The sequence below is a fragment of the Melanostigma gelatinosum genome, assembly GCF_949748355.1.
Source record: "Melanostigma gelatinosum genome assembly, chromosome: 24".
Classification (NCBI taxonomy): Eukaryota; Metazoa; Chordata; class Actinopteri; order Perciformes; family Zoarcidae; genus Melanostigma; species Melanostigma gelatinosum.
This window is the reverse complement of record NC_136657.1, coordinates 5,749,241-5,767,536: the sequence shown is the minus strand read 5'-3', so window position 1 is coordinate 5,767,536 and position 18,296 is coordinate 5,749,241. Positions and strand designations below refer to the sequence as shown.

Sequence of the window (18,296 nt, the reverse complement as noted above, 5' to 3'; positions counted from 1 at the left end):
CAGCATCTATTCCTATTTTATTTATAGTTGCACATCCGCTGGTGCCGAAGGAGGCTGGCAGGAATTAAACGTTTTGGAGCATTGAGGTCGATAACGAGGAGCTAGGCAGCTTCTAAAACGTGCAGTTTCCCCAGATTATTAAAAAATAATCACATGAACTTTTGACCAGAAAAATACATCACATGTTCCACTTTGATGATCACATAAAGATAAAAACTGGAGATTTGAACCGTAATTGGTGGAAATAAACAAGAGATTAGATGAACATTTGGTCTACAAAATAAATCACTAAAACAGCTGCTTCACTGTCCCGTAATGATCTTAGTTAGATTCTAACTTTGGGAGAATGTTTAATGTTCTTCATGTTGTCTGTGTGAACAGAACATACATATTGTTACAGTTTAAGAACACGACGATAGGAACAAGAGCGTCACTCTCTCCAAAGAAAAAGAAAAAACCTCGTCAGTTCATCAACTCTTTGTTTTCATTTCACAACAAACTCAAAATTTCTGTCTTAATCTCAACTGTTAGAAAAAAATATATATTAAACTCTGTTCGTACACAGCTCCCACCAGACAAAAACATAAAGTGCTCTGTGCCTCATAGTGGAGGGTTTGGAACAACACGGAACGCCGATTGGACAAGTTACAAAAACATCAACTACCACTGGTAGAGCTTCAACATAAATACACTCAGAAATAGTGCATGCAAACTCCCGCTAGAATGAATCTCCAATGTACCAATGCCGCTGCACAGAAAAACACAATCAAAACAAATAAATAGAGGAAACGTGCCATTAATTCAACGTTGTCCTGGTGTTGGGTGAAGAGTGAAGTGGTGGTCCAGCATGAAGAGCGTTTGTTTCACTTCCCTCTTTGCTTCAACGCCTCCACGAGTTCAGTCGCGGCCTGATGTCGACAGAGACCAGGAACATTTTGTTCATTTAATCAGCGCAATACAAAGAAATCAATGACTATTAACGCTCATGCATTTGCTTTATTTCTCATCAAACTTGCTCATAAAAGCTTTTTAATCTTTATTCTTTGTAGACACTGACCTGCGAGGTATTTGGCACCGACTAACATCAAGATGCTGCCCATGATGTAGAGGCCCAGGGGGATGCTGCTGAAGATACTCGTCTCACCTTTTGGTCATTTAAACACCGAGAAGAGCAGTTATACAACGAAACAAACGCACCGTGAAAAAATGAATTTGGCTCGTCAGTGAGCGCCAAACTTCCTACCGTTTCCATTACAGACGGGCTCCGTCGTCTCCCAGTTCATGGATTTCTGAACCGCCTTCTTCCACCGAGCGTACCGGAACTCGCTCTCTGAGAACACAGACAGACTTTTCAAAGCGGCGGCTACCGAGGACGCGTCTTTGCCAGACAGCGGCGCCGGCTCACCGTACCGTCGGGGTTGATCTGAGGCTCGAACTTCTCGGAGGTGACTTCACTCAGGTCCTCTGGGCTCAGGCTCCACACACTCACCCCCTCTGCTGCTCCTGCCGCCATCGCTGCACCGAGAGCTGTGGTCTCGGGCATGGACGGCTTCACTGCAAACAGTCAGGACGACAAGAAGAAGAACAATCATGTCGCAATACAGCCAACAAACATGATGAGACATGAATGGACATCTTACCAACAGGGATGCAGAGGATGTCTGCCTGCAGCTGCATCAGCAGCCTGTTGGACGTCATTCCTCCGTCCACCTGGAGCTGAGTCAGCGGGATGCCGCTGTCCTGGTTCATAGCATCCAGTATCTGCATTCAAACACAAATATCACAATTTGTATTATATTAGTTTACAAAAATATAGCTTGTGCATCATGTGCCAGGCTGCAGTAGTTTCATTAGAGAAGCAGCTCACCTCTCTAGTCTGGAAACACACAGCTTCCAGAGCAGCAAATGCGACGTGACTCTTATTGGTGAACTGAGTTAACCCACAAATGATCCTGTGAACCAGAGAGGACGGCTGCGTGAATAACTTCAGACGATGGTTTGATTCTTAGCTGCGCTGCGGGGTAGATCTCGGACTTACCCTCGAGCACTGGGCTCCCAGTACGGAGCGTAAAGACCGGAAAAAGCAGGAACAAAATAACAGCCGTAGGATGTACCGACCGATGCAGCCAGCTTCTCTGCAACGGGAAAGAAACAGAAAAAGGAATTGAATGAAGGAGAAAAGGGTTCACCAAAAGTAAATCACAACACATAAACAGACCCGTGTTTCCTTAAACATAAAGACTCAAGTCATCAGTGAAGCAACGTCGGAACTATTTCTTATCCAGGCACACTTGAGGATCAAAGAGTCTTGAATCATTTTGCTGTACCGTCCTTGTATATGATGATTTGATACAGATTAAATGACACAACACTCCTAAAGATGTCACGTGTGATTCTTCTTCAAAGACCGGCACATACCGAGCTCTTCAGACGATCCGATGATCCCCAGATTGTCCTGCAGCCAACGAACCACGGCTCCACAAATGGCCACAGAGCCCTGGCAAGAAGCACCAGAGAGAAGATCTTTCGAGATTATGACCAACTCAATGAAAGGAATATGAGTGCATTTAAGATGCTGTACCTCGAGTGCGTAGCAGGCAGGTTTGTCTCGACCAAGTTTGTAGGCCACCGTGGTCAGAAGGCCGTGGTCAGACATTACAGGCTGCGAACGACAGAAGAACAATGCCACTGTGTGCAGGAAGTGCTCCGATGTCACCGTTAAAATGAAAAGCTGTCGTACTGTACCTTGGCTCCTGTGTTTCGCAGGAGAAAGCAGCCAGTGCCATATCTGAAAACACAAAATACATCAAACTACCGACACTAGAACCGACACATGTGAAGAGAATGAAAACACACAGAGCCACCTACGTGTTTTTAGCCTGCCCTTCCTGGAAACACATCTGTCCAACCAGCGCTGCCGACTGATCCCCAAGACACTGCGTTGAATTCACACGTAAATCCATCAGGCGGCGCCATTGAATGCCTCAAATACTTCAGAGATTAGACGGAGAGAAAACGCTGGATGGTAAAACCAGAGGTGAACTTACCCCTGAAATGGGGATACCGGAGAGAGCTCCGGATTTCTGCCAAAAGAAAAGATGAACTTGTTCAATAAGAGTCCCATTAAAAGAGCATTTTGATTCTACGTTGTGATAGCTTCACGGCCTTGGACATCGACGGAATATCAAATAAGGAGATGAGCTACTTTGACAACGTGAGGCCAAATAACACAAATACACAGACTCTGCTTCTACCTTCTAACGGCGAGTGTGAACCTCGAACATGTCTTCACTCCTACACGTGAGGCGATCTCTGTTTAAGTTCGAGGTGTTTAAAGAGAAAGGCCGATTCAATAAAAACTGTGCGAAAGAGTGAAGAGATTTCGGGACGTTGCAGAGGAGGAGGGCCCGTCCACGACAACCAGCCCAGTGACATGCCACCACAGAAGCAATGAGGGACGGGGCGCCTCCAGTACATTTCCAACATGTACGCACTCGTGCGGTGAAATATGTGAAATATCCGGCTCTTGAGCAGCTAAATGCTCCACCGTGAATCAGCGTTTTGCATGGAGGCTGTTCACATAATGAGCGCCGCTGGTGCTCAAAACACAGCTCAGCGACTGAGGCATAAGCCTTCACGTGAATCTTGGAAATGCACCGAGTGACGGCGTGTCCGCCTTGGCCACAGAAAAGCAGGACATGTTGCTGTGCATGATGAGGATAACGATGCGATGGCGAGTATTACTTACCCGGCTAGAACAAATTTTCTACCAGTGAGAGAGGGGAGACAATGGCACACAAGATAAAAGCCTAAAATAATGTATCAGTCCACCTTCATGCACTGGAGTCACACGAGACACAGCAATGATTAGGATAAAACATGAATATGATGCATGATATGCATGCATGCTTACCATGAGACCGTAGATTTCTGACGAACTCCTCACTCGGGGCAAGATCTCCATGGGAATCCCAAAATACCTGACGGGAAAGAGCAGCAGCATCACAATGATTGAGCCAATTCTGCTTTCCAGACTATTTCTATTTATGAATGAAAAGCCAAATGACAGACGGATGCCGTACGTGCAGAGTTCTGGGTCCCAGTCCAAAGTGTGGATGTTAAACAACATGGTTCTGCTGGCGTTGGTCACATCTGTGCAGTGGACTCCGCCTGACTTTCCCCCGGTCAAACACTGTGTGACCGCCAATAAAACAACACGCACAAAGAGTCAGTTTCTACACCAGTCACCGTCATGACACCTACACAACCGTTACTTACCCAAATGAGCCAGGAGTCCACGGTGCCGAACATGGCGCGGTGAGACACGACGGCCTCGTGGACCTCGTCCACGTTGTCCATCAGCCAGCGGAGCTTCACTGCGCTGAAGTAGGTGCTGATGGGGAGCCCCGTCTTATGCTGCGGGACGACAACAAACGACTCAGCAAGGTGCTTACGATGAATGAACAAGAGAGAGCGGAGCGTGACTCGCCTTCAAGTGGTTCTTATTCTTTCCTGGAGTTTTGTTGATGAGACGTTCAACTGTCGATTGAGTCCGCAGGTCGAGCCAAACTGAACGACAAACACAAAGTTATTTCACAGCAATAAAAACCAATCAATCTGCTGTTTGTGTCCACATCCAGACCGCTTACATCACTAAAGAATGTCACATCTGTACCAGGATGAATGGAAACATGCTATACTATAAATACAATTCAGTGCATGTTTCTTAATGAATGGTGATCTTGTCTCACTTGATAGCAGTCCACAAAGGTGATGGGTAACAGAGTCAATCTGGCTGAGCAGTGAACAAAGGCTCAACAGCCAAGCCAACAATGCTGTGCAAACACTCATTCCTCAAACCAATTCCATTGCAGTGCATTTGCAGTTACACAGGACGACCAATAGAGGGCGCTGAGAGCCTATTTATACTGGACATAATGCTCTGATGGCTGTCATCCTATTTCATAGCCGCATATGCAGACATTTTGTGAACTCAGCAATGCTGAGACGGAGGCAACAGAATGTAATGGTAAACCTCACCTCCAGCGTCTACCTGCAATAGTTCCAGCTGGACATCACTGACCGCGCTGCGCTCTGCAGTGCAATGGGCCCCTCAGATCTGTCCATCAGCTGCTGCATCCTGGGCCCCAGCTGTTGCTGTGTCACATCTCGTTTACACCAGGGGCCAGCGCTATGTTTGACCTAGTTGCTGAAAGGCCCGAGAGGCAAAGTGGAAAGCACACTACACATGAGACAGTGGGGGAAAGAAAGAAGCCGTTCGGTGTCAGTTAGGTGGGCTGAACATACTGAGCAACAGTCGGTTAACTACTCCAAGACGAAAGGAGAGGTCAGGCATGAGAGACACTTTCTCCTTCAAATGTATGGTGTTCATCCAAGACGAGTGAGCTGGTTCGGGACAAGGTTACTAGAACTCACGGTATCAGCGGAGACCGGTTGTTTCTTTCAGTTCAGGAGGTTTTATTAGGTCGCAGCCCTTACAACGCCAACATTGTGAGTTTGATTATTAGAGCCCATTAGTTGTGTCCCTAAATACTGTATGTTCAATTTCATAGAAATGCAATCTTTGAAACATTAAGCCGCCATTGTTTTGCGCCCCACATAGAGTCCTATTAAAGCGTATAATCACAATGACAATATGGAATCTGTTTAGCTGTATTTATACTGAACATTGTGGGAGAGGAAATTTAAATGTCACACTAGCATTCACTTAGACTGTTTGCTGAGAAATGGAACTTGCGTCATTTCCCCCCGTTGAAACAGCCTGCCACACACACACACACACACACAAACCATTGTACATCTGTACCTACGAGGACCCTTAATCACAGCTGAATGCCGACCTCCAGCCCTGACACTGAACTGAACCCAAAACACTCAAACTGGTCCTCACAAAGATAGATGTAGAAGTACACGGGACAGCAGCTGGTGAGGCACAACGTTGTCTTTTAATTCTGATGTGAAGCCGTTTCCATTCAGTGAGAGAGAAGGGTGTGTGTGACCCCTTTGCAGCGCGGCAGCTACCGTCATTGGCTGCGTGAGTCCTGAGTCACGTCCTCATTCTGTGGTGAACTGAGCAGCTCCCGGATCCTTTGCATGTCCTTGTTGGTTTCCTCTGCCTGAGAGCTGACGTTCAGATCTCCAATCAACTCGTCTGTCAAGTGCAGACGGGCCGCCCTTGGGATTTGAAGGATGGAGAGTGACTGGTGAGCAACGAAACGCATCACGACAGCAACAAACTTGAATGTAAATGAGGGTTTGTGTGATTTTACACAATCTATAAAAACATCTCACCATTCTGCGAGTCTGAGCTCAAACAGTTCCCTGCGTTCTCTCCTCCTCCTCTCTCTGGCAGTTTCTCCTGCAATCGACTGCATGCTGATGATCAGCGCACCAGTGGGAACCCTGAGCAGAAGTGAGCTCACGTTATTAGAAATAAACTTATTCCAATGCTTTATACAGTATAATTGCAGTTGAATACAAAACAGAAAACGCATTTTGTAAATCTATTGTCCGAGCACGGCTCATCGGCTGCTGTCATGTATGAAACCATTCTGGTCGACACTCTACTGGACACATCGGGTATGTAATGGATTACTACTTCCTGTTATCGTATAAACGGTCACAGCGGATACTTTAATTGCATCATCCTTCTCGGCCGTCATTTAGGGCTAAATTTCCCCTCAGCGGTGTCTTACAGAGTCCGGCTCTCCTCTGCAGCCCTTCCAGTCACACCTCCGCCGTGTGGCCCGGGCGAGAGGACGATTCTGGAGCGTGATGTGCTTTCCGATTAGCTGCCTGCTTTCATTTCACCCCCTTCTGCACCTGGCACAGCCGGGGCTGTTTGCACACGTCAAAATGCTCCAGGTGGCCGGTCACTCGGGCAGACAGCGGAGGAGGAGGCAATGAGAGTACAGAGCCAACATGGGGCTGGTGATCACAGAGACCATTCAAACCAGCCCCTCCAGTCTGTTACACCATCAAACACCTCACACTTCATCTCCATCACGCAATCAAATTCAAATCTGCTCTTGGCTCACAGCTGAATGTGGCCAGAGGAGCGAGTGAAAAGGGGGACAGAGAGGGTTGAGAGGAGATGGAGCGAAGCATAAGTCCAGATCAGACCATGGTAGCCGGAGATGCGAGGCTGGAATAACAGAGACGGTGTAAATGGAGAGGGGCAGCTGCCGCCTTGGCCTGCCTCCTTGCTCGAGCACCCAGAACATGGCCCTCTGCAGTGCACATGAGGCCCTCTGGCACCGTGATCAGAGTGGGGGGGGGGGGTTCAGCTGGGCGACAGAGGGTTGCTGGGGGGGCACAGCTGGCTGCCAGAGTGCTCACTGCTCCCAAGCACACGGGCATGAAAGTGGACACGCGCAAACACACATCTTCTGTTGAGAAATAAACGCACAGCGGCTTCTGACGACGCCACTCTTTGGGCGATGAGGACCGACACGCTTCCGGGTAGGAACTCAGTTACTGTAACACGTCGACGCATTGGGACTGGTGGTGTGATCGACGGATGTGAAGGGACACTTGTGGAAGCACTTACCCCAGCACGGCTCCGATGATCGATCCTGCCACCAGGCCTCCCAGACCCAGGTTCAGTCTGAAAAGGCCTCCAGTCACTGCTGCTCTCACACACAAACACACACACAGTGACACGTCATCATTCATAACCCAATGTGCTGGTATACACACTGCTTGACGTCATCAGCTTAAACAAGGATTATAAAAGTTGTTATTATTGTCAGTACCAAACGTTTTACGACTAATTAAGAGCTGAAATGTTCGTGTCCAGGCACAGAGGGAATTGGACAAAAATCATTTCTGCACAATATAAAAATCACATTCTTTGGACAACGAAATTCTGGAGTACTCAGTTTTTTACGAATTATTTTCTGGGCACTGTTATGCATTATTTAGACAGCAGTGGTAGAGAGACGGGGGAACAAACAAATGCAACAACGGCTGGTACACCGGTCCTAGGAATACACTCTCTGGTGGACGATAGCCGGTCAATATCATCATCATCTGACAGATAATAGCACATTCTACAGACTGACAAGTGTTCCACAGCATAACAAATGATATTCCACTCCAGCTGTTATAAGACAGCAGAAAACACTGAGTTTAGACCGAGCAACTCCCAGATGGAGACGTGCGACAGTGAAGCGGAACGTTTTGTGACACAAGTGTGCGTCGTCGACTTTTCTTGGATAAATAAAATGTTTTAAAAAAATAGTTGCGCTAAAGCCCCGTTGAAGCCCATGTGACTCACCTCCAGCTGCAGCGTAATGGCTGATTCAGAGAGAAAGGTTCCTTACAATGATACCTTAACATTAAATGTTCCCAGTGGTGCAGACCCGTACGTAGTTCCCTTTCTTCCGCTTACCACTGCTTCCACGCGGCTAGTATAGATTTCCGCCTGGCTGAGTTGGATGTACCTCTGCCTGGCATGGCGAGCCGCTGGCAGGCCTCCGTAGATCAGGCCGGCCAGAGCGGCAGCCACGCCGCTCTTTATCACGTTGGTCAGCTCCTCTGGGTGCCGCTGTGTCACGCTGCAGGGAGACGAGAGGCAAACTCTGTACAAACAAATAAAACTGCCCTGACAAATAATAATATTTTTCACAGTAAAGAGTACGCGAGCCTCACAAGACAGAACTGTATTTACTGAAGTATCTCTGTCTCTGTACGACTGGTTAAAAGGAGTGTCTAAAAATAAGAAATAATTCTCTTTGATGATAACTTGACACCCAAAGATCGATTTGACTAAAGCTAGTAGTGATGACCTAGACAACTATTTCCTTCATTAAATGATCATTTGGCCCAAAAAAATAACAATTCTGCACGCTTGAGTAAGTGTCAGTGACAGAAGGTAAGCATAACTTTACAATGTATAAAGTTTATTTTAGAAAGTGGTGAATATTGCCCAAAAACAACAACATTGATGCAGAAACTACTGGCTGTTTTTTAAGCAGTGCTCATAATATGTAGAATAGAACTTGTTGAAGACAGCAAGGTGACACGGGGGTAAAAGAGGAGATGAAGAGAAGTCAAGAGGGACCGGAAATACTAACTCTTTGTCAAAGAGGTCCTTGATACGGTCCCATCCTGCATCTGGGAAATCTGGCCTGCCCATGTGGCTTGGCATGCTGCTGGGTGAAGGGATGGGTGCAGGACTGTTGGAGGAAGAGGATGAGCAGGGCATCTGTGCAGGCTGGGCCGCAGCCACATCAGCTGCGTGGACCCTGGGGAGCAGGGGGCAGAAGGAAGGGGGCCCGACGCTCTGGATGAGGCCCCGCAGTAGGCCGGTGCTCAGCGTGCCCCAGGGCGAGGAATCTGCCCGTCGTCTCCGCGGGGCGAAGCCCGTTCCGGGCTGCATCACGCTTCAGCTGGCATCGGGGCTGCAGCGGAGAGGCAGAAACACGTGGCCATGGGTTGGGGATGTTACACTCATTCTCTGACTTGAAAACTCCATCCCCAAAATAAACAGCCTCGAGGCAAGTGAAATCCTGGCAGGGTTACATTAGGATTGCCAACTCAGCAGCTGTTCAATTGTGCAGGACCTATCAAAACACACTAGGCACACAAGAAAGGCTTTCTGGGTAAATATGTATCTATTGACTTTAAAAAGTATCGAGACAGTTTTCAGCTGCCTTCAAAGAATAAACAGGAAGTAAAAGTAACAGGTACTTTCTGTTAGATCCCATCTGTAGGCTACTTGTAGTTTGCAGACCTCGTTCAGATGTATTCATGCATTTGTAAATAAAAATGTATATGGAAATGTGCGTGTATCTTTGTTCTTTTATGCCCGTGAAACACTTTACTGCTCGCTTTTTATACGTGTTGTATAAATAAGCTTTATTATTATTATTATCATCAACCACAAAAGACATGTCTTTAGATTAAACCTTCATTGCACAACACGAGACTAATCGAGCATTAAATATAACTACACAGAAACATAGGATTTTCTACAAAACGTGGTGTTTGTCTGTCCTCTGTTGTAAGAAATGACTAAGAAGAGCAACACATTATTATTTAGTTATAGTTTATAAAGTCACAGTATCGTAGTTATTTGTCCTCATTTCTTGTGTCATTAAGTGAGAATACATAATAAGGCAATAGAGTACCAAAAACAGTTGTTTCACCAGTAACGCTATGTCTATTTGAACAATCATTGATAATTAAATCACCTGCACAGCGTCAGTCCACGTGCAGACTCCACCCTTAATTAGCGTGATATCGCACAGGTGTGACAGGTCAGACTGCTAGAAGCCAGGATAGCTTGTATTATTTCTAAACACTTAATACTACTTGATATTAAAAATGCTAATGAAAAATGACATTAATATTTCAGTCGCATGTTTTCATTCCTTGCTATTAGCTTCTGTCATATTTTAAAAATACTTACCAGCACGCGGCGCGGAATATCTCAGCAATAAAACCCGTCTGTCTTTTGAAGTTCCGCAACCCCAGTAGATGCGCATTAATTGTATTTAGTGTCCACATGTATGTTTGTCATAATCGTCCTTCTGCTGTTTGTTTCTCAACGGTGACATTCCTCTAACACAGCCGGGCTTCGACCTTCCACCTCGGACACACACGTGCCAACAGCGCCGCCCTGTCGGTGGAGGACTAACCCACTATTCTGCACGTGATGTGCACTCCTCGCGAGATTAAGATCTGGGTCCGGGATGTTTTAAGAACCTACTAGGTTATTTGCATACAAACAGAAAAAAATGCAGCACGAGCCGCAACAGAAAACTTCAACGGTCATCACAGCCTTTTGGTCAAACACACACAAACGGACCGTATTTACCACAGTTGTCAACGACAGTGTGAGAAACAAGCTTGTATCTGTGAGAGTCTGCTTGTTCACAGCACAATGTGAATACTACAACATATCCGCAAGAGGCTATATAAGTTATTATATATATTATAGTGTGCGCTCTTGTGCTGGGATTTAAAATTAACTGGATAGGGTTTGAATACACAACTTCAGGCCGTTTAAGTCATACGAATTCAGAATAGAATGCAATAAAAAAAACTCTTAAAAAGTAATGTTGTTGTACGCTATCAAAAAGCTAACAAATTCATAGTATATTATACCATGAACATGGTTCTACACAACCTGACGTTACATAAATATCTCAAGTATTTATTGAGTGTATTTACAACTGTACATTTCAAGTTGTTGTATTTTCATAAAGTACAGACTCAGTCAGCTGGTACCTGGTGAACACAGACGTTCACTTCTCTGCAGCCAGAACTACTGCAGTTTACAGTAAATTAAGTATTTGAATGAGGAAAAGAGAATGAACAGAGACAATGACCATCATCTCTCTTTAAAAGATCAACCAAAAATAATTCTCATATTTACATTGTTGTTTGTTGTTGCACCATTACTTTGAGATGATTAAAGTTGTCTCAGCCTTAAATGAACTAGAACATCATTATTACACAATACATAAATTATACCGACTCATGATATTGATAGAACAGTTATGGCCTCTACTTGTTATCCCAACGGAACAATTTGATGAATCTCACAGGGTGTCCATCATAAATATGAGCAGCATAATTATCATCACACCACCTGACCAACTGAAACCTTTGAAGCGGGACTACTCCGTGCTTAATCCTCTGTGGAATGCCTGGCCTTCAAATGCAAACCTCCATACTCCATGACAGTGCGTCTCATATACTGTCCTCCAAAACCAAACCCAAGTAGCCCAAGGAAAGACAATATCCAGCCTCTTTTCAATTATTTATTCCCACATCACTCCTAAAAGATGACAAATGCTAATTTGTCATTCCCCCACCTCAAGTGCTCATTAGTTTTAAAGGTTAATCCATTTAGGCATATTGTTATGCCAATTATGTCTCATCGTGGAATAGGCATCTGTCAAGGTAAGTGCATAAACACTATTGACTTCATGTGCCTAACATGCAAGAACATTAGGGAGAAGTCAACGTGATAATAAAGTAGGTGTTAACTGTCACAGTTTGTGTTTGAGGCATTTAAGAATAGACACATGTGGGGAAATATGTGTCATCAATATTCAGAGTACAGTGCCAAGTATGAATTATAGATGTAATATCCAATGAGGCCACCAGATGGCAGCAAACATCAACCTTTAAATCACATCGGTGGCTTCATGTTGCACTGCAGACTGCAGCTGTGTGTCATGTACAAATAATATTATTTTCTTGACCGTTATTCATCTGCAACCGAGTTTTCAGATCATGTCCCACCATCCCAACAAGCGGCAGGAGACAGAAGTAGAACATTATGTTAAAATAGATTTTTAGCTTCAGGGTTGGTTCAGTTTGTTGTAAAACAGTAGTACACTGAAACAGGCTGTAACATTCCTTCTGTTCTTATAACAACAGTAATTATGTTGTATACTTTTTAAAAGACACCACACAAATGTATTATGTAATGTGCTTCAAAATGATAAGAGCCCAAGCAGCTCACATACAATGCATTAACTGATATTTATAATATTTTTTGGGGGGATTCCTCAGACGCAATAAGCAGCAAATACGCAACTAGAGTTCCTCAAGCAACGTTCTTAGGTCCCTTTAAATATGTCAGTGATTGTGTGAATGCAGGAGGTTTGACGGATGAATCTGGCCTCACTTTGAGTGAAAACAGAGGCTGCTGGGCCTCACTGAGGGACCGTTACACCTCCATACTGTAGGTCAGAGTACTGTAAGACCTCTAGACCTTCAGCTTTGCTTTTCTCACACTGTCAAGATTGATTATGAGACATTTTCCAAACAGTGAGGTGTCCCTGATGGGATCTCAGGTTGCTGTGAAAATGATCTGTTTTACTCCAATATGGGTCATTAAAAACACCACTCTTCACCACTGTAACTGGCTCTGATTGGCTTTCCTCACTAAATGAAAGTTCTCATCAATATTAATGAATAAATGAATCTATATAATATTAATCTCTTTTCAAAGCCTCAGCAAAAACAATATTATGTCTCTTACACAGACTATTTCTATTATTTCAGGTTCCAACACAGCTTGATGGAAAATATCACCTGGCTGTGAGGAAGAGATGTAGAATGAGGAAGAAGAAGGAGTACAATAAAACTCTGCACTGTTGGGTGAATATGTTCTGGAGTGCAATCATGTAAATGTGTTTTAAAGTACACGACTGTAAATATATACACATATTATTCATAGTAGAAGGTACTGGGATGGTAGCCAGGAGAGGCTCTCTGGAGGGACATGAACATTATGCTTGAGGCTGATTTAATTTGGTGAACTTGAGTTTATTCAAAGGTGACTTTACTCGACCTGGAACCAGCCAGACTTCCTCCTCCCTCCTCTTCCTCTCAGGGATGTGGTCTTCTTCAGGGTCTCCTCTGATCCACCTCTCTGTGTGGAGAAACAATGGAGACAAATACAGCTGCCACCTGAGCATCTGTTTTCAAATAGTATATGAAATGTTGTATTTCATAACTGTTCCCCAAATAAAAGATGATCATTTGTAATATCTAACAGAAATACCTTTGAACCTTTTTACTGAAAAGCTTCAAATATATACCAGTAGCTTTCTGTTTTAAACGGTGATTTATTGTTTTTTGAATTCTCCATAACATGAATGTAATAAAGGGAAATCATACTTAAATATCTCAAGTATTTATTGAGTGTATTTACAACTATACATTTCAAGATATTGTATTTTCATAAAGTACAGACTCAGTCAGCTGGTACCTGGTGAACACAGATGTTCACTTCTCTGCAGCCAGAACTACTGCAGTTTACAGTAAATGAAGTATTTGAATGAGGAAAAGAGAACGAACAGAGACAATGACCATCATCTCTCTTTAAAAGATCAACCAAAAATAATTCTCATATTTACATTGTTTGTTGTTGCATCATTACTTTGAGATGATTCAAGTTTTCTCAGCCTTGAATGAACTAGAACATCATCCCATTATTACACAATACATAAATGATACCGCCTCATGATATTGATAGAACAGTTATGGCCTCTACTTGTTATCACAACGGAACAATTTGATGAATCTCACATCATAAATATGAGCAGCTTAAAGAAGAATCTGTAGATCCTCCATAATTATCATCACACAACCTGACTACTGTAAACACAGTGTTAGTACTCGCACTACACTGATATCATCATCTAACCATCAGCAGACAGAAGACATCAGCACTTTACCGCCACACTGACGACGGCTTCACCAGATTTCAAACTGCTTGTCTTTCTTAAAGGATGTTCTGTCCACGATGTTGTTCCTGAAGAGTCTAGAGAGAGAGAGCGAGAGAGAGCGAGAGCGAGAGAGAGAGAGAGCGAGAGAGCGAGAGAGAGAGCGAGAGAGAGAGAGAGAGAGAGAGAGAGAGCGAGAGAGAAGAATATGATGGAACAGGGTTCACTGATCTGTGAGAACAGCTGTGTGGATTAATGCCCGGTGCTCACCGGACAGTGTCCATGGAGGGGTTGATGGAGACCAGCTGGAGTAAGTTGTCAGTGGAAGCATCAGTGATGTTGTTGTGACTCAGACTGGAACACAGAGGAGCATTTGAGACTTTATATGTGGAGGCAGCAGCTCCAGATTCAGGTTTATTCGTAGTCCATCAAGGGTGACATTTAGAGAAAACATAGAACATGACTCCAGCTGTTGCTCTAACAAATCTAGATGTCTGTCACATGAACACATTACAGGTGGACACTCACTCCAGGACTTGTACTTTGTGCAGATGTGTGCCGAGTTTGAGCAGCAGCTGGTCCGTGAGCTGACAGTGACTGAGGTCCAGCTCAGTCAGCCCCTCAGAGAACTCCAGCATCAGGGACAAAGCTCCACAGGCCCTCTGATCCAGTGTGGTGTGACTGAGGTCCAGCTCTCCCCCCAGGGCTCCACAGAGGGACACTGCCCGTCTCACTGTGTCCCTCTCACTGTTCACAGGAACCAGGGACACCAGCTGGAAGAGGACGGCTTTACTGGCTCTAAACAGGAGAAACAGAGCAGACTGTTGGGATGAAGAAACATGGAAACAAGCTTCTTCTCTGGTCATTCTGTGGTCTTTCCCACCTGAGGAGGACTCGGTCTAGGACAGGGAACAGCAGGTCCAGTCCGCTGTCCTCCACCTCACAGTCCTGCAGGATGAGCTCTGCTTTCTGGCTGCTGCTTCTCAGGATGCTGGAGACGGCCCTGCAGTCCTCAGCAGTCAGCCTGAGAGTCTCACTGACATCCAGCTCCACACAGGAGGAGCAGGACAGATCCAGCCTGTGCTGCACGGCCCTGAGCAGGTGGCCTGCTGCCCCCTGCTGGGCGTGTGAGGCAGCACAGCTGTGGACAAAACTCAGCAGCAGTTTCCTGTCGACACTGGAGGAAAAATACATCTAAAAATCAAACAAATAAGATAAGCATAAAGGTTCATTGATCAGATACCGATATAATCTGCAGATTCACATTTACTCCAAACAAAAGACACAAATAATATGAATTAAAGGATAACTATGTTTCCTGACAACTTGTACTCTTATTGTTGTAGATTTCTCCTTCATTTCTATCAGTCACAACAACATAGAGCCCGTTCATAGATAATATCTGGGAACATGGTGACGTCACCGATAAGCCTTCTGATTGATCGAGACACACAAACGATCGGATGATCAGACAGGTTGGAAACAAAGCTTCAGGTTAAACAACCCTCTGTGAAAGAGGCGGTAAACAATGTGTTTATTACTGATAGAATAGAACAGAATTATCTTGTAATATCACATATATATTCCTCTGTGAACTCTATCCTGAGTGTTGGAGCGTTCTGATCCTAATGCCTGACCTGATTTCAGAAACTTTGTCCAGCATAAAGAGGATGGACTCCACTTCCTCTGCTGGTACGGAGGTCCACAGGAGGTTCAGTTTAACTCCGTCACTGTGTCGGAGGGTGAAGAGCAGAGCAGCACAGTCCACCGAGTCCATCCCTCTGCAGGTGAGGTCGATCTCGTGATCCAAAGACCTCAGTAAACCGGCTACGAGAGGAGCGGCTCCAGCTTTATAGATCTCTCTGATGGCGGTCAACACAAAGCTGGGACAGAGCCTGAAAGACACCAGAGGTCTTTGTTTAGTGAGAACAAGCCACAACAACACGAATAGAAATGATAAAAAACCCAAATAGATCACCCTTTGAACACAATCCTGTCCAGAAAGGGAAGCAGACGTGCGACGCTCTCCTGTAAGAAGCGGTTCCTCCTCAGGTTCACCGTGATGGTGTGAGCTGACGACTGCTGAAGCAGATAGTGAAGAAGCTCCCAGTTCAGACAGCAGCTGCTCAGGTCTCCACCAACCTTACTCAAGAAGGACCGGGTCAAGTCCTTGTCCTGGATCTCATGGAGGAGGGAGAGCAGCTGCTGGAAAGTCTTCTCACTCAGCCTGCAGATAGAACACGTATGAATATCTGTTAGAAGAGTCCAGGATGAACACATTACATCAGAATGGAATACTTCTACCTGATCGTTAGAGGGCCATCATGAAACAGCAGTGGGAGGAGATCCAGAGCAGGAGCACAGAACTCAGTCAGGTCTAACCGTGTGACTGTCCAGTATCTCAGCAGGGATGCCAAACTACTGACAACCTTCAACAACACTCTCTGTGACGGCTGGGCTTTCTGAGGGGAGAGAGAAAGCTCTTCCACAGCCAGCCGACGGCCCGCTTCCCTTCTTCTTACCCATCGATGCAGTAGCAAGGCCGTGGCGCTGGAAAGCCTGGAAATAAAGAAGAATGAAGTCACACATTCACAGTGGAAAGGATGGAGTCATAAGATCTAAAGGCAGTAAAGATATGAATGCGTACCTCAGACTGTGTACTTGTGTTGCTCCTCTGAAGAGGAGGGAGGCTCCTCTGACAGACATCTTTCTGGGTGTGAGGATGAGATCCACTTCAGAGCCACAATGTCTGAGAACCGTCCCCACAGACCGGCAGGTTTTCCTGGGTAAGCCTCCCGTTAACCGGAGGGTGAAGCCCAGCAGCTGCAGCAGAGAGGACAACTGCTCGGCCTCCTCTCTGGATCTGACACAGATCAACGTACACACTGTCTGGAAGAAGTCTGGATCACAGCTGAAAGAAGATGGATGAAGTGTGAGACCAGCAAAGACACACATTATAATCCATCTCATGAACAATGTCTTTCATCAGGGGTGACATTTAGAGAAAACATAGTGTGTGATGTAGTATTGTCTTTGATATCACACTAGATTCAAATACTGGCATTCTTCTTTATGAAGATAAACTTCATAAGTCGCCATATACATTCAGGTACAAACATGAAATGTGACGTCTACATCTAACTGATCCTCAGCAGTGGGCGGAGTCACTAAGGGATCAGTGTCTCGCTCAAGGACACTTGTAAGTGTTCATGTAAATTACAAAACACCGGTTATTATGAGCTGGGTCTTTTTTGACAAACCTCTTCAGAAGTAAATATATAGTATTATGAAATATGCAGTATTAGTCAGAGTTACCTGAGCTGTGAGATAAAAGGCAGACACTGTAGGAAACTCCTCACTTCACTCTCTTCATGTGAGCAGCCTCTCAGCTTCACTCGTTTCTTCTCTGGTTGGAGTTTCAGCACTTCCAGGAGGATGGAGGTCTTTCTCTCTGAGAGGTCTATGAACCAGACTGAAAGAGCTGACTGGAAAAGTGACTGTAATGATGGAAGGAGACTCAGACCTGTTTCAGTCTCACAGTCCTTCAGGTGAGAGTACAGATCCAGCAGGAAGTCACTCTGATATATGTAATAATCATCATCATCATCCTCATCAATAGGGAATGTTTTGTGTGAGCACACTGATGATAACAGCTCCAGCATCTTCTCTCCTGTCTGTTCTCTCTCTGCTGCACAGAACAGATTCCCAAAGAACTTGATTTCTTCAGAATGATCTGACCGGAGATGAATACTGAAATAATAAAATAAACATTTAGTGATTTGATTTCATCTGCATGAATACAACAAGTCACTGCTGATGGACTCCATCTTGTACATGTGTGTACTGAATACAATCTCATGACATGTTGACTGAACATCACGTCTGGACTTTGACTGACTCACAACACAAACACTCATCCTGTCTCTGGACTTACTGCAGGTTTGCTTCCTGCTGCTTTACTTCACTTTATATCATTTGATTTCATGTTTGAGATTTGAGTGTAAAATAAATTCACAATATTAAATATAAATAGTGGAACAGCAGCAGCGAGACAGAAGTTATACAACACATGTTGATTCAGAG

General features: G+C 44.9%; 3 protein-coding genes across 10 annotated transcripts in view; all 3 read right to left on the bottom strand.

The window, feature by feature from the left end:
• Nucleotides 1–347: 347 nt before the first annotated feature.
• LOC306797005 (glycerol kinase-like) lies at nt 348–6,034 on the bottom strand. 5 transcript variants are annotated; one of them, XM_079296150.1, is made up of 19 exons: nt 5,912–6,024; nt 5,041–5,242; nt 4,490–4,569; nt 4,279–4,416; nt 4,083–4,192; nt 3,914–3,980; nt 3,749–3,766; nt 3,048–3,083; nt 2,869–2,936; nt 2,746–2,788; nt 2,582–2,662; nt 2,419–2,497; nt 2,039–2,135; nt 1,868–1,952; nt 1,641–1,761; nt 1,411–1,554; nt 1,244–1,330; nt 1,058–1,144; nt 348–908 (listed from the first exon to the last, which is right to left on the bottom strand). In XM_079296150.1, exons 4-19 carry the CDS (start codon nt 4,357–4,359, stop codon nt 898–900), a joined length of 1,215 nt encoding a protein of 404 aa, XP_079152276.1. In that variant the 5' UTR covers nt 4,360–4,416; nt 4,490–4,569; nt 5,041–5,242; nt 5,912–6,024; the 3' UTR covers nt 348–897. The 5 variants fall into 5 exon arrangements, with proteins under 5 accessions (XP_079152276.1, XP_079152279.1, XP_079152275.1 ...); XM_079296153.1 differs by having other exon boundaries at nt 5,041–6,034; XM_079296149.1 differs by having other exon boundaries at nt 5,054–6,034.
• A 19-nt stretch (nt 6,035–6,053) lies between these two features.
• Nucleotides 6,054–10,610, bottom strand: LOC306797006 (uncharacterized protein). 2 transcript variants are annotated; one of them, XM_079296154.1, is made up of 6 exons: nt 10,436–10,610; nt 9,099–9,425; nt 8,466–8,579; nt 7,571–7,649; nt 6,313–6,423; nt 6,054–6,195 (listed from the first exon to the last, which is right to left on the bottom strand). In XM_079296154.1, the coding sequence occupies exons 2-5, from the start codon at nt 9,401–9,403 to the stop codon at nt 6,331–6,333; spliced, it is 591 nt and encodes a 196-aa protein (XP_079152280.1). In that variant the 5' UTR covers nt 9,404–9,425; nt 10,436–10,610; the 3' UTR covers nt 6,054–6,195; nt 6,313–6,330. The 2 variants fall into 2 exon arrangements, 1 of the variants encoding a protein (XP_079152280.1); XR_013773087.1 differs by lacking the exon at nt 6,054–6,195 and having other exon boundaries at nt 6,370–6,423; nt 8,414–8,579.
• Nucleotides 10,611–13,531: 2,921 nt separating this feature from the next.
• The window catches only part of LOC306797170 (uncharacterized protein), a 42,611-nt gene continuing 37,846 nt past the window's right edge, over nt 13,532–18,296 (bottom strand). For 2 of the 3 annotated variants that reach the window (XM_079296381.1, XM_079296382.1), the window contains exons 8-15: nt 16,861–17,124; nt 16,518–16,772; nt 16,192–16,440; nt 15,851–16,108; nt 15,097–15,390; nt 14,742–15,011; nt 14,484–14,567; nt 13,532–14,311 (exon numbers count right to left, since the gene is read on the bottom strand). In XM_079296381.1, coding sequence (XP_079152507.1) covers nt 14,245–14,311; nt 14,484–14,567; nt 14,742–15,011; nt 15,097–15,390; nt 15,851–16,108; nt 16,192–16,440; nt 16,518–16,772; nt 16,861–17,124 — 1,741 coding nt within the window. In that variant the 3' untranslated portion in view covers nt 13,532–14,244. Of the gene's footprint in view, nt 14,312–14,483; nt 14,568–14,741; nt 15,012–15,096; nt 15,408–15,850; nt 16,109–16,191; nt 16,441–16,517; nt 16,773–16,860; nt 17,125–18,296 lie in introns of those variants that run through there. The other variant, XM_079296383.1, reaches the window with a different exon arrangement.

Coding starts and splice junctions, on each gene's coding strand:
- LOC306797006 (XM_079296154.1), bottom strand. CDS start 9,403: ATGCAGCCCGGAACGGGCTTCGCCCCGCGGAGACGACGGGCAGATTCC. Junction 8,580..9,098: donor AAGGACCTCTTTGACAAAGA/GTTAGTATTTCC, acceptor GTCTCCCTGCAG/CGTGACACAGCGGCACCCAG. Junction 6,424..7,570: donor ATCATCGGAGCCGTGCTGGG/GTAAGTGCTTCC, acceptor ACTTCTGCTCAG/GGTTCCCACTGGTGCGCTGA.
- LOC306797005 (XM_079296153.1), bottom strand. CDS start 4,359: ATGGACAACGTGGACGAGGTCCACGAGGCCGTCGTGTCTCACCGCGCC. Junction 4,193..4,278: donor TGGACTCCTGGCTCATTTGG/GTAAGTAACGGT, acceptor GCGGTCACACAG/TGTTTGACCGGGGGAAAGTC. Junction 1,555..1,640: donor CATCCTCTGCATCCCTGTTG/GTAAGATGTCCA, acceptor GACTGTTTGCAG/TGAAGCCGTCCATGCCCGAG.